Raw genomic sequence first — 11,777 nt, 5'->3', positions numbered from 1 at the left:
AATGGCGATTCAGTCACCGGGACTTTGCCAAGGCTCTGTGAGCATCAGGAGCATTTCAGGGGCAAGGAGTGGATAGGGAGCACATGATAGACTCTGGGTAGATTCTAAGAGTACAGCCTTAAAGGAGAAGTTCAAAATTCCGTCCTCTACCAAAATTTGCCCAAAATAGCTTCTGTAATTCAGTCATCAAAGGCTGATCCCACCTACTTCACAAACCTTTTTTTTCTTCTCTAGCATCTTTTTGCCCATAAAGACAACTGTTTATCAGTTCTGTGTGGAAATGTCTATGTTCAGTGACAGGTTTTTAGATAACAACTCAGAAACAGGTTTATAAACACGGCTCTGTTCAAGTTTATGTATTTTATAGCTGTAAAACAGAGGGAAATAACTAGACTCATTTATTCATTTGCTTGTCTCTTTAGCAAACCACAACTTTTCATTATGTCCTAATGGTTTGCTTTGAGGTGGACACACATAGAATGACTGCACCATAATTAGACTCCCAGTTCTGAGCTGTAAGACTTCACTGATTTGTCGTCGTTTTGTATGCTTGTGAGTCACAGTAAGTCATTTTTCAAAAGACCCCATTTCATTTTGTAGATTTACTCTTGTCCACAAATATAATGTACAAAGCATTGGTACAAGTCATTGGTTATTATTCCTAACCAGTTATTGTACTGACCACATTTTATTGAATTACCCAGCTCTGTACTGACGGGAACTGAGATCAACATCTAAGTCTCCGTTGACGCTCCATGTTGATGTTCAGCTGAATGCGCAATAATCCAAATAAGGCTTTCAAGCAAGTACTTCAAAAACTGTTAGAAAACTGCAAGAAGAAAAAAGTTGTATTTTGGAAAGGTTGAGGACATGACTTTGGTGAAATATACGCTTGGGACTTAGCTGGCCCCGAAGCCAGCAATGAAAGATAAATGGCATGTCAAGCTTGTCGTAGAGAAGGAGTCAGGTTGTTTTCATAGTGACAGTTTTAAGCACTTTGCAGAGAATTATTCAGGGCCACTCCAATTATGTTTCCCCTTTTTTTTCACTTGATTGCATTTCTTTAGTCTCTTCTTGCGCCTAACCACAGAGCTTTCCGTCCCCCCAAAGGGGAAAGGTAAACTATCACTATTTATAAACACCCTAGCTCAGTGCTCAAGCAGCCCTTTCCTTACAGCATTCCCCACCCCCACTCTTATCTGAGGCTTTACTAACATTTAACTTGCCGAAGTTTGCAAGTATCTTACCTGTCTACTCTGAATTACCAGCTTTGGCCCCCAAAACGGAAAAAGTGGGAGAATTAACCCTCTACGTGATATACCTCATCACTTAAATACAATGAGACCAAATACATTATCTAGTTCAGTTCATGGCTATTTCTTGAGACCATCTGGGCAAGAATGGACTATATCTGCTATGATGTAAGTCACGGGTGAAGACAAACTCTATGAACTGTTGTCCAATGCAGACTATCTAAAGAAATATGCCCTTCTAGGCATTTCACTACTGTTTACCCACAAGCAAGGGAGAAATATAGTCAGTGCCACCTGTTCAGCCTTTATTTCCACAGAGGCAAAGGTTACAAGAATAAAGCTTGACATCTCAATTAAATGAAAAATCATACGAATTCAGAACTACCAAAGAAAAAGGTTACCAAAGAAAAAGGTAGAGAGATGACTAGCTTGGCAAACTTGGCTGTCCCTTGACCCAATTTCCCAAACCAATTTAATCCCTAGTCTGAAGTCAGACTGGTTAGCAGTTGCTCAAGAAATTAGTTCAATTCTTGAAATCAGCTAAGAGCCCAATTCACAGCCCAGAACAAACCCCAACTTTCAGGTTCACTGATGAAACACTTCCTTATACACCAGGTACTGTGCCAAATGCCACCTCATCACATTTAACCTCCCAAATAACTGTAGGCATTATTGTCCACCGTCTTCAGATAGAGACCAAGCCCCAGAGAGGACAAGGTCACTGAGCTGGTAGTGATGAGAAACTGAACCCAGGTCTGTCCAACTCCAAAGCCTGTGTCTTTATGCTCCTTTTAGCTGTCTCTAAAGTGTGCTGAAAACTTTTGTGGACAAGTAGAGGCCATTGTGCATCAGACTGGCCTTTGGACATGGGAAGACCTCTTTATCTAAAACAGCCCACTGCTACCACTTGTCACTCTCTTCCTTTATTCTACTTTATCCTAGCAGTTATCTCTGAAATTACATCCATTCATTTAACAAAGACTGATTGTGCTTCTACTATAGTCTAGGCACTGAAGAGATTGCAGTCAACTAGACAATCTCAGCCCTCAGAGAACTGACAATATTGAACTTATTCCTGTCTGTCTCCCATATCAAAACCTCCACGTCTTCCTTACTGCATATTTCCAGCACCGAGAAGAGCCTCTGGTACATGCAGTATTTGTCAGATTCCATCCATGATATCCTCAGCAGTGGTGTTGGAAACTGGTCACACAATTCACCAAACTGATTTTATTCCCATGCAGAGTTCCTTATAGTGCATTGTCTTAGTTCTATAATACAAATGGCCATTATATAAAGCTTTAAATAAAATCTCTAAGACATTCCGTATATTTAAAATGTAGAAACAAACAGCAGTTTACTCGTCTTTAAAAGTTCTTTTTTCTGGACAAAACAAAAACAAACAGTAAGAGACAGTCACAATACTACAGTACACAGTAAACGCAGAAGAGGAAAAAAATGAATTTTAAAACAGATTTTATTTGCAAAAATAAAAATAAAACTAATCCGAATCAGGTTCCTTCTTCTTTCTTCTTGTCCCTTTTGAGTAAGTCTCAGATTCTGTTCTTTCTTTGCCATGTTCAGTTTGTCGTGTCAACCACTCTTTTTCCAGCTGTTTCAGCATGTCTGCAGTAAGGAGTCCTTGCTGCACCAATCTGGAAGCAAGGGATTTCTCTGCTGCACTGGGGTTGGGCGGTACCGCAGCTTTACTACCCAAAGTTCTGGTAAAACGTGTTCTTCTAGTTTGGCTCTTTAAGGTTCCCGACAAACGAGACTGGCTCTCTGCTGACAAGCTCTCCAAATTCAACAGCTTCTGTGTCTCTGAAATTTTAATCAGTTTGGTGATGTTGTGTACACCATCTTGGATAATACCATCTAGTTCTTTCTGGAGGTCTCGAACAAGGCTGGCATCTGGAAACATATCTATAAACCGATAGCTGGGAAAAAGACATTGTGTTATATAGCAACAGTTCTTTTTCTATAGTCGCTAAACTAATCTCAATGACAGAAACATATCATGACACTGATTAATTCCAAAATGTTAAGTTTTTGCAAAACCTGTCCAGTGCCTTTGCTCAACCTTTATTTCTGCCCCAATACACCTGAGGAATATGTCACTATGAAGACAGGGCATCACTCCTATCTTAAGTGGTTCCAGTATGCTCCCCTGGTGGGACGCGCCCCTCTTTTGAGAACCACTAATCTAGAGCAGTACAGCAGGTCCTCAAATAACATCATTTTGTTCAACATTATTTCATTATAACACTGATCACTACTAGAGGAACTTAATTCTTGTTTGCATCAATCAGCCCACGGTAAAATTGGTTTATATACCCTTTTGCTTAAAGGTTATATACCCTTTTGCTTAAAGTCTCAGAATCAATTACAACGTTAATTGAGGACTTACTGTACCTCTCAAATGTTAGTTAGTGTACAAATCAATCACCTGGGGATCCTGTTAAAATGCAGAATTTGATTAAGACTGGGGTGGGCTTGATATTTTCTATTTCTTACAAGCTCCCAGGTGACACCAATGCTTTTGGTTCAGGAACCACCCTTTCAGTAGCAAGAACCTAGTGGACCTTCTCATCTACCTATCTTAACTAGAATCATAAGAGGAATTTCTTAAGTCATTTTTGGAAAGGGAATAAACCAGGATCAACTGCTTTATTGACAATAAACATAGAGTACCCTGCAAATATGTGAATATGTGCCTAATTTGAAAGAGCAAAAGACCATCTATAAAACCTTTAACTTGCCCTATTACTTATAAAACTGACAGCACAGAAAAAGGAAAAATTTGATACCTTAGCCACAGGTAAAGATCCAAGACATCATGGACAGCTTCAAGATCCATGAGGTCTTTAATATTCTTAGGTGGAAGTAATGGCCATTTCATATATCGGCGTAACCATGTGAAGGTCAGGGGCTCGTTCCTGCTATACTGCCTGGCAAACTAAGAGAAACAGCAGAAAGAGCTTGGTATGAGAATCAGAATTCACTTAAGTCTGTGATTAGAAAACAAACAAACAAAAAGAAAGAACAAAATGTTAACTGTGGTTGTGTTTCAATAGGCAGGCTGGTTTCTTTCCTTCTTTATACTTTTCCATTATTTTTAAGAACATTTAATGTTTTATAAAACTACTTTTTAAAAAAGGTGGGGAGATAATTTCCTTCTTTTTACAAAACTAGGACAATACTAAGTGCATCAGCAGTTGTAATAAGAACTAACTTTCCAGGGCCTAAATAAAGTCTGTTAACTTTTCTAAGTTCTGGGCAGAAAGTACCTAAGACTCTCATTTCTTAGTAATGGTCCTATAACCTCTAATATGAGCTTAATTTTCTCTATCTTATTCATGTCTTCCCTTATTATAAAGAAACTCTTTGAGGTGGCTTGGTGCAATGCTGGTCATGAGTCCATCAAACCAGTAAAAAGACTCTGCCTCTTTCCTAGTTGTGTGATTCCGGCTAAGTCACCACTGTGTGCTTAAGCTTCTTTGTCAGTACCGTCTGACCACCATCCCACCTGCCTGAGCCGCAACACACTGCTGGAGAACGTGCTCTGAAAACCATGCTGCCCCCCAGACAACATCAGGCACATTACACATCACAACATACTATGACACAGGAATACATCCATGTAAGACCTTCTAAGCAAGAGGCTAAAATCATTAGCATCAAGAATAAGCTGATTTCAAATGGTTTATTTCCTAATGAAGGATAATTATCTCTAAATGTTTAACCTAAGCAAGGTCAATACTTCAGAGAGGCAGAGCAGTTTTAGACTAATTGTGGTAAAATATAGTAATCCTCCCTTATCCTTGGGGGTATGTTCCAACATCCCCAGTGGATGCCTGAAACTACAGCGAGTACTGACCCCTAGATATTCTGTTTTTTCCTATACATACATTCCTACAACAATGTTTAATATATAAATGAGGGACAGTAAGAGATTAACAACAGTAACTAGTAATAAAACAATTGTAACAATATACTATAATAAAAGTTACATGAATGTGGTCTTTTTCTCTCAGCAAACTAGCACACATTTTTTTCCTTCCTCAGAATTTCACGGGTAAAAGATTTCATTATTACTATAGACCTTAGCAACCTCAGCACATGGGTTTAGTGGGGTGGGGAGGGCACCCCAACAGGGTGAGTAAGGGCCCAGGAGGAGAAAGGACACGGTGGGAAGCTGGAAGTTCAGCTTCTACTGTCCTTCCCTGGCCCCCTTGTTTGGGTGAACCCTCTGCTTCTCAGAGGTCAGAGATTTATACCCCCATTTAAGTTAAAAGAAAAGAGACTGAACCCTTGACACCAAACTCATGCAAGACAGCAATCCCTGGCTCAGTACCTTATAGTTTTAAAAAAACGGAATAGTATTGCCACCACTAAGCCCCCAATCCCTGCTCCCTTCCAAAAACTATTACCCAATACCAATAAGGAAATAGTGTATCATCATGCAAAGAGATCCCCATCCCTTGAAAATAATTGTATTTAATTTTTGTTGTAGCTTCTTCACAAAAGCTACCATATAAGCCCAAATACAAAGTAAAGGTTTCTCTTTTCTCAAAAAAAAATAAGAAGAAGAGTCATTCACATTTAAGTTCTTTCTTACATAGTTATCTCATATTAAAAGGTATTCTACAAGTGTTTTGAGTAACAAAGTATTGTTTTGGGGAAATACATCAACCTGCAACAACTCAAAATACCATAAAAATAAAGGCTTACCTGTAACAATGACGAACAGACAAAAGGCTGCTTCTTGTTGATAGGGGCTGTGCAGAAAACATACCTCACCCGTAGACTTAATGGAATATGCTGGATCAACTCTGCAGAAAATTTAAAATCATCCAAATTGCAGACAAAATACTGGCCATCAACTTGTGAAAAGTCTACAAAAATATCCTAGAGGGAGGGGGAAAGATATATTAAATGACTGGACTGCCTAATTGGGCATGGATAAAGTACTCAAGTCTACAAAAGACAATGTCTTTAATCCACATCAGACTTCTAGAAAGGCCTGCTTTATTCATTGCCTCCTCAAGCTAAGAGATTCCCCCACAGCCTTCCCAACCTGAAATAGACAAAAGTTCCAGGAGATTTTGAGAGGAAAGTTTTCACTTTCAATATGAATTTCATAAATATTAATAGCAAATTCACAAAAACAGACTATCCATTCACGCCCGTAAGGTTAACCAGTAATTGTCTGACATATCAACATTTTTTAAAAAAAGATTTAAAAAGGAATTTCTACTTACAATGAGATTAGAAAGCGTTGTGTCAGGGAGATGGTAGGCAAACATTTCAATCTGTTCAGCAGTTGGATGAAGACCAGCTGCCTTTAGTAAAAGAAAAACACAAGTTCATTTTTTTAAAAGGATAAGTTTTCCTAAGCTATTTCAAGATAAAGTCCTATATAAGAATTTGAGTAAAATGGAGAAGAGCATCATCATTTTCCTATTACCAATTAGGAAAGCTAATGAGATGATTAAGTAAAAGTAACCAATTATACCTACTGAGTAATCAATCTTTCACCTCCATTTCAGTTATATTTCTACAATCTATAATGATCTGATCGAGTACCAACATGCTTTGCAGGATCTCAATTCTTTCCACTGAACAAAAACAAACAAGGAAAACCTAACTGCTTTAACCAGGACAATATAACTGACATACATACATACATACATAAGTACATGAGAAAATGTCTAAACTGGAAGTCAGTTATCTCTTTAACTGTATATTGCAGTGTTAAGAAATGGGGTGCCTGGTTAGCTCAGTTGGTTAGAGCGTGGTGCTAATAACACAAAGGTTGCCGGTTCGATTCCCCGCGTGGGCCACTGTGAGCTGTGCCCTTTAAAAAAAAAAAAAAGGAAAGAAAGAAATGCCTACAGGTAAGAATAAGCTAGAAAAAACAGAGAAGGAATGAGAAAGAGGAAAAAGAAAAAAGAGCGACATGAGTCATGGTGGGAGGGAAGAAGAACATGACCACAAGAAATAAGGTACACAGAAGGCAAATGGGGGTGTGTCATTATTAACCGCACTCTAACAAAAGCGACAGAAATGATTTTAACGACAGCTTTCCTCAAACAACTTTTTCTTGCATTATCTCATTTACATTCCCCTTTATCTAGGGCAGGGGTGTCCAAACTTTCTTCAACATTTTCACCAAGAGCCATATGCGGTAAAATACACAAACAGCTGGGCCACTCACTTGAGGTGAAGTACGTATTGCCTCACCCGGTTTATTTAAGTAAACTAAATATATTTTTGGAATTTGCTGCGGGCCAATAAAAAATGGATTGCGGGCCGCAGTTTGGACACCCCTGATCTAGGGCCACTGAAAAATGAGAAGAGCCACATTAGGTAAATTTTCCAGGCAACTTTAAATTGTAAAGTTAGTTTGTTTAAAATACGTACATTTCTGCTCATTAACGACACTAACCAAAACTTAACCTTGTCCTTACTGACTCAAGTTGTATTGTTTAGTGCTGTTTGCCCCACACTCAACGGTTTCTTCTACATTCAATCTTCAGGCGATTTTTCAGTCTGGTGACATAGCTGTGTGCCCCCCCATCCCCACCTGCAGCTAAATAATAGGAAGAACTAAAGGAAAATCAGGTTTACTAAACATGTTCCATCTGGATCTTTCATTTGCACACCCTTCTCAACCAGGGGGTCTCTATCTCCCTCCAAAGCAATAAAGTAGAGCTTCCTTGACATGATTTTCATAGCATAAAATTTTTCTTTCATTTGTTTCCAGGTGTCTGAGGCAAGTTTGGAGGGTAGGTGAAGAAAGGAATGACAGTCCTCCACAGAGAAGTAATTAACATGTTATATATACCTTACCTTTATAGGATCCACAGGCCTATTCAAAATTTCCTTTAATAAACGGAGGTCTTCTCGATGCATTGTTGTAACCTCTCCTTCTTTATATTTTGAACTGAATCTACCAGCTCTGCCAGCAATCTGCAAGGCTTGAGAAGTGGTAATTGGTTCTATTTCCTTCTCTCCCTTTTCATTGATACTTGGCTTTATAAGGGAGTAAAAAATAATTCGTCTTATGCTCCTGAAATAGAAGTAAAAATGATCTCACAGACAGTATATGCAAAACCCTCCATTATTGGGTCACTGTAGAAATGACTCTGATTCTAGGTTAGGCCTATTTGCAATCTTGCCCACTGTTTTCAAAATAAGGAAAAGAAATTTGTTGGTAATTATTTTTCTTCCCTTTAAATAGTATTTTTTAACAACTGTGTAAATTTACTAAAAATCATCAAATTGTACATTTACAATGGATAAACTGTACCGTATGTTAGTTATACCTCAATAAGGCTACAGAAAATAACTTTTTCACAAGGAAACCACATAAAGTGTTCTCAGGCTGCGTTTAAAAGCTATTAATGGCTTTGAATCGTTTTTTGAGTCATTCCCCAGAGAGGAGCATTTAGGCTTAATACTGGTCTCCCTAGAGATAATGGCTAGCCCCACAAACATAACAGGCACTCACACACTCGTTGACTGAGAAACTGAAAATAAAGTGAGATAATGCATAGGTTACCAGCAGCAGGGAGCAGCACTCACAGTCCTAGTGCTATATGACATTTTCTTTTTACTCCCGTAACAGATGGAAGCTACATAAATCTCAGCTCTATACTGTGATACCCGCTCTCCTAAATTAAAGGGTTTGGTCTAACGCCAACTATAAATTTTTAAATTGCCATCTAACCCACTGAATATCCATGACTGTTAACAAATTACTTACAAGTTAAGTCCCATGCCAATTGCGTCCGTAGCAACCAGGATTTTGCAGGGATCATCAGGATCGTTAAACTTTTTTGCTTGAGCAAGTTTGGTCCCTAAAATAAGAACAGTTTATGTTAAATCAGTGTTCTCAATCTTTTACTATATCACACTAAGTAGATCTTGAAAACCTTCACCTCCTACTCTCCATTTTTATGGATAAAACCCTTATTATTTCAAACTTATTTCTTTATATCCTCAAAGAGCCACTTATCCTTTATTTCCACTCCTTTACATATCCCCCCAGAGAGCAACACAACCCCCACACTAGCCTTATCATTTCTGAGGACACATATTAACAGATTTCAGGACTGCAATCTGAAGAATATTACCAAGTTCATATTTTAATGACATTTCTGTAAGAGAATCATCAGCTCAACATTTATAGTCTAATGACAAGAGCTAGACATAATTAAAATTCTTCTATCCTCACCAAGATGAACTAGACAAACATTTATTTTATATGACTTACAACAAATTACTAATATATCAAGCAACTTAATTCAGTATCTTTTACTGTGTTTTCTATATATATATCTCAACAGAATTTCGATTTCAGATTCTGTCATGATGAAAGCCAACAATTACCAGGTGGGAGACTGCCATATATAACAGCTGATTCCAATCCCCGAATTTCAATCTGTCGACTCACAGAATAAATATCATTCTTGCTAAAACAGACAATGCAGTCCCCAGGCCGAAGGTTGTCTAATGATTCTAGAGCATGATCCAGCACAGAAATGGGGGTAAGCCTCTTATAGGTTCGAACCTTTAATAAAGACATGATATTGTAAAATAACACACTTAATTCAACTTCTTGTGACTAATAATTAAGTGAAAAACTTGCAAAGCATTTAAAAGTAGCTAAAAACTGATAAGTTCCAATGTTTTTCAAGGGAAAATGCAGAAAAATATTTATTTTAATATCACAAATGTTACTTTCATTTTGCATTGGTATTTCTAAATTTATAAAAGGTTAAAGTGTTTCATAACTTTTCAAAGCACTTTCACATGTATTTGATTTTCGTGGCAACTCAGTAAGTTCAGAAGGGTTATTATACTAACTTACTTCCATTGTATAAAAGAGTAAAATAGAGTCCAATAAAAGACCAGGTCTGATGAGGATTTTTCCAGGTCTAGCCTTCTGTGATTTGCCTACGAACACTAAGCTAGTAATAGCAAAACTAAGAAAGACTAGAATCCAGAACTTCTACTACATTTCACTACTTCTCTCAGAAATCTGAGCACAAAATTACAGTAATGGACCACTTTAACAGTATTTCTTCATCTTATTAGAGAACACTTATTATAGTAAAGAAAATGAAAAATAGGATTAAAAGAAAACCAGTTACTTCCTATTCTAGGAATTTGAGAAAGGAATACAAACTATCTCTAATAATTAAATATATATCAAAGGCCTCAATTATGCAACATCTGAGACTTTAAAAACCACAAACTTTTGCTGAGCCCCAAACTTCCAACACTCCTGATTTATTTAATTCTAAAGCTATCTGCTCAAACTCCAGAAGGTTTTTGTCAGGAGAAGATGAAGACTTTGCGGCACTTTTGGAAGACGCAAGGTGTGATGGCCACTCGGTCAGAACTTCAGCTCATGAGGTTCAACCAAGTATCTATGATCTAGTCAACTACGAGGAAAAGAAGCTTTCTTTGTAGTCAAGTTCTGATATTGCCACTGTCTGGTGCCTATGAAGCCACTGCCTGGCTACTCGGGGCTGTTTGCTGTGCTGTCCTGAGAACGAAGCGTATACCTCTACTTCCTCCCCAGTCGTGTACATCAGCTCAGTAACCAGGTCAATAGCAGCAGCTTCTCCACATAAATGGACTTCTTCAGCACAGAGTCCTGTTAAATGCAAAATCACAATTTTTTTAATTTTAAAGATATAAAATTAAATGTGTAACACTTTACATAGCAAAAATAGTTTGTTACCTTTTGTTTTACAACTTTACCAAATGTTTTCATAAATGTTATCCCTTTTAATCAAACCTCCAAACAACTTTCTAGTAGGCAAAGATTATCTCCATTTTTATAAATCTCAGGGCGTTTAAATTGCTTTGGCCAAGGTTTAGAGGATGATTCCAGCCAGGACTAGAACCTGGCATTCTATGGTTAGTACTGAACGTTAGTCCAATACGGGTGCTTTCCAAATTAGGCTCCGTGGAATCACTGAGGTGCCTCAGAGGCTGGGTGCTGGAGGGTAGGAGGAAAAGCTTCTTTATCCCTTAGCAGATACACTTTCATCGATTTAATATTATAGGCTTCAAAGAATACTCCTGTTTGAAGAAAGAGTTCAGCTATTTGTTCTTAAATTTGAAAACACTTGACCTACAACATGCTGATCAAAAATTCACTCCAATAACATTCATTCATGTCTGTGGACCTCAAGAACTCCACTTCCAGGAGCCCATCCTAAAGAAATAATAAAATAAAATTTAAAAAAGCTATGGCCACAAAGATTTTTACTGCAGCATTATTCATAATAGGGGAAAATGTTCAACTCTGTAGAAAAAATCATAGTACAGCTCTTCCATGGAGAATATGCAATATTAATATGTGGTACAAAAAATGTCTAAAATAGATCTCAAAAAAGCAAGATACAAAATTATATAGTTACAAAACACCGTATGTGTAAGAAAAAAGACTGGCATGAAACACACCAAAATCTTAATAGTGGGTGTGTAAATATAGTGAGATTTGAA

General features: G+C 37.7%; 1 protein-coding gene across 2 annotated transcripts in view; it reads right to left on the bottom strand.

Annotated features, from left to right (window-relative positions):
• Nucleotides 1-243: 243 nt before the first annotated feature.
• Nucleotides 244-11,777, bottom strand: part of SUPV3L1 (Suv3 like RNA helicase) — a 29,042-nt gene continuing 17,508 nt past the window's right edge. For both annotated transcript variants that reach the window (XM_081074957.1, XM_081074958.1), the window contains exons 8-15: nucleotides 10,829-10,920; nucleotides 9,648-9,828; nucleotides 9,022-9,115; nucleotides 8,106-8,325; nucleotides 6,515-6,595; nucleotides 5,985-6,161; nucleotides 4,061-4,209; nucleotides 244-3,190 (exon numbers count right to left, since the gene is read on the bottom strand). In XM_081074957.1, the coding sequence (XP_080931083.1) occupies nucleotides 2,755-3,190; nucleotides 4,061-4,209; nucleotides 5,985-6,161; nucleotides 6,515-6,595; nucleotides 8,106-8,325; nucleotides 9,022-9,115; nucleotides 9,648-9,828; nucleotides 10,829-10,920 (1,430 nt within the window). In that variant the 3' untranslated portion in view covers nucleotides 244-2,754. The remainder of the gene's footprint in view (nucleotides 3,191-4,060; nucleotides 4,210-5,984; nucleotides 6,162-6,514; nucleotides 6,596-8,105; nucleotides 8,326-9,021; nucleotides 9,116-9,647; nucleotides 9,829-10,828; nucleotides 10,921-11,777) is intronic.

This window comes from Rhinolophus hipposideros, assembly GCF_964194185.1.
Source record: "Rhinolophus hipposideros genome assembly, chromosome: 15".
Taxonomy (NCBI): domain Eukaryota; kingdom Metazoa; phylum Chordata; class Mammalia; order Chiroptera; family Rhinolophidae; genus Rhinolophus; species Rhinolophus hipposideros.
Note: the sequence above shows the minus strand (reverse complement) of the source record. Positions and strands in the feature narration are given on the sequence as shown.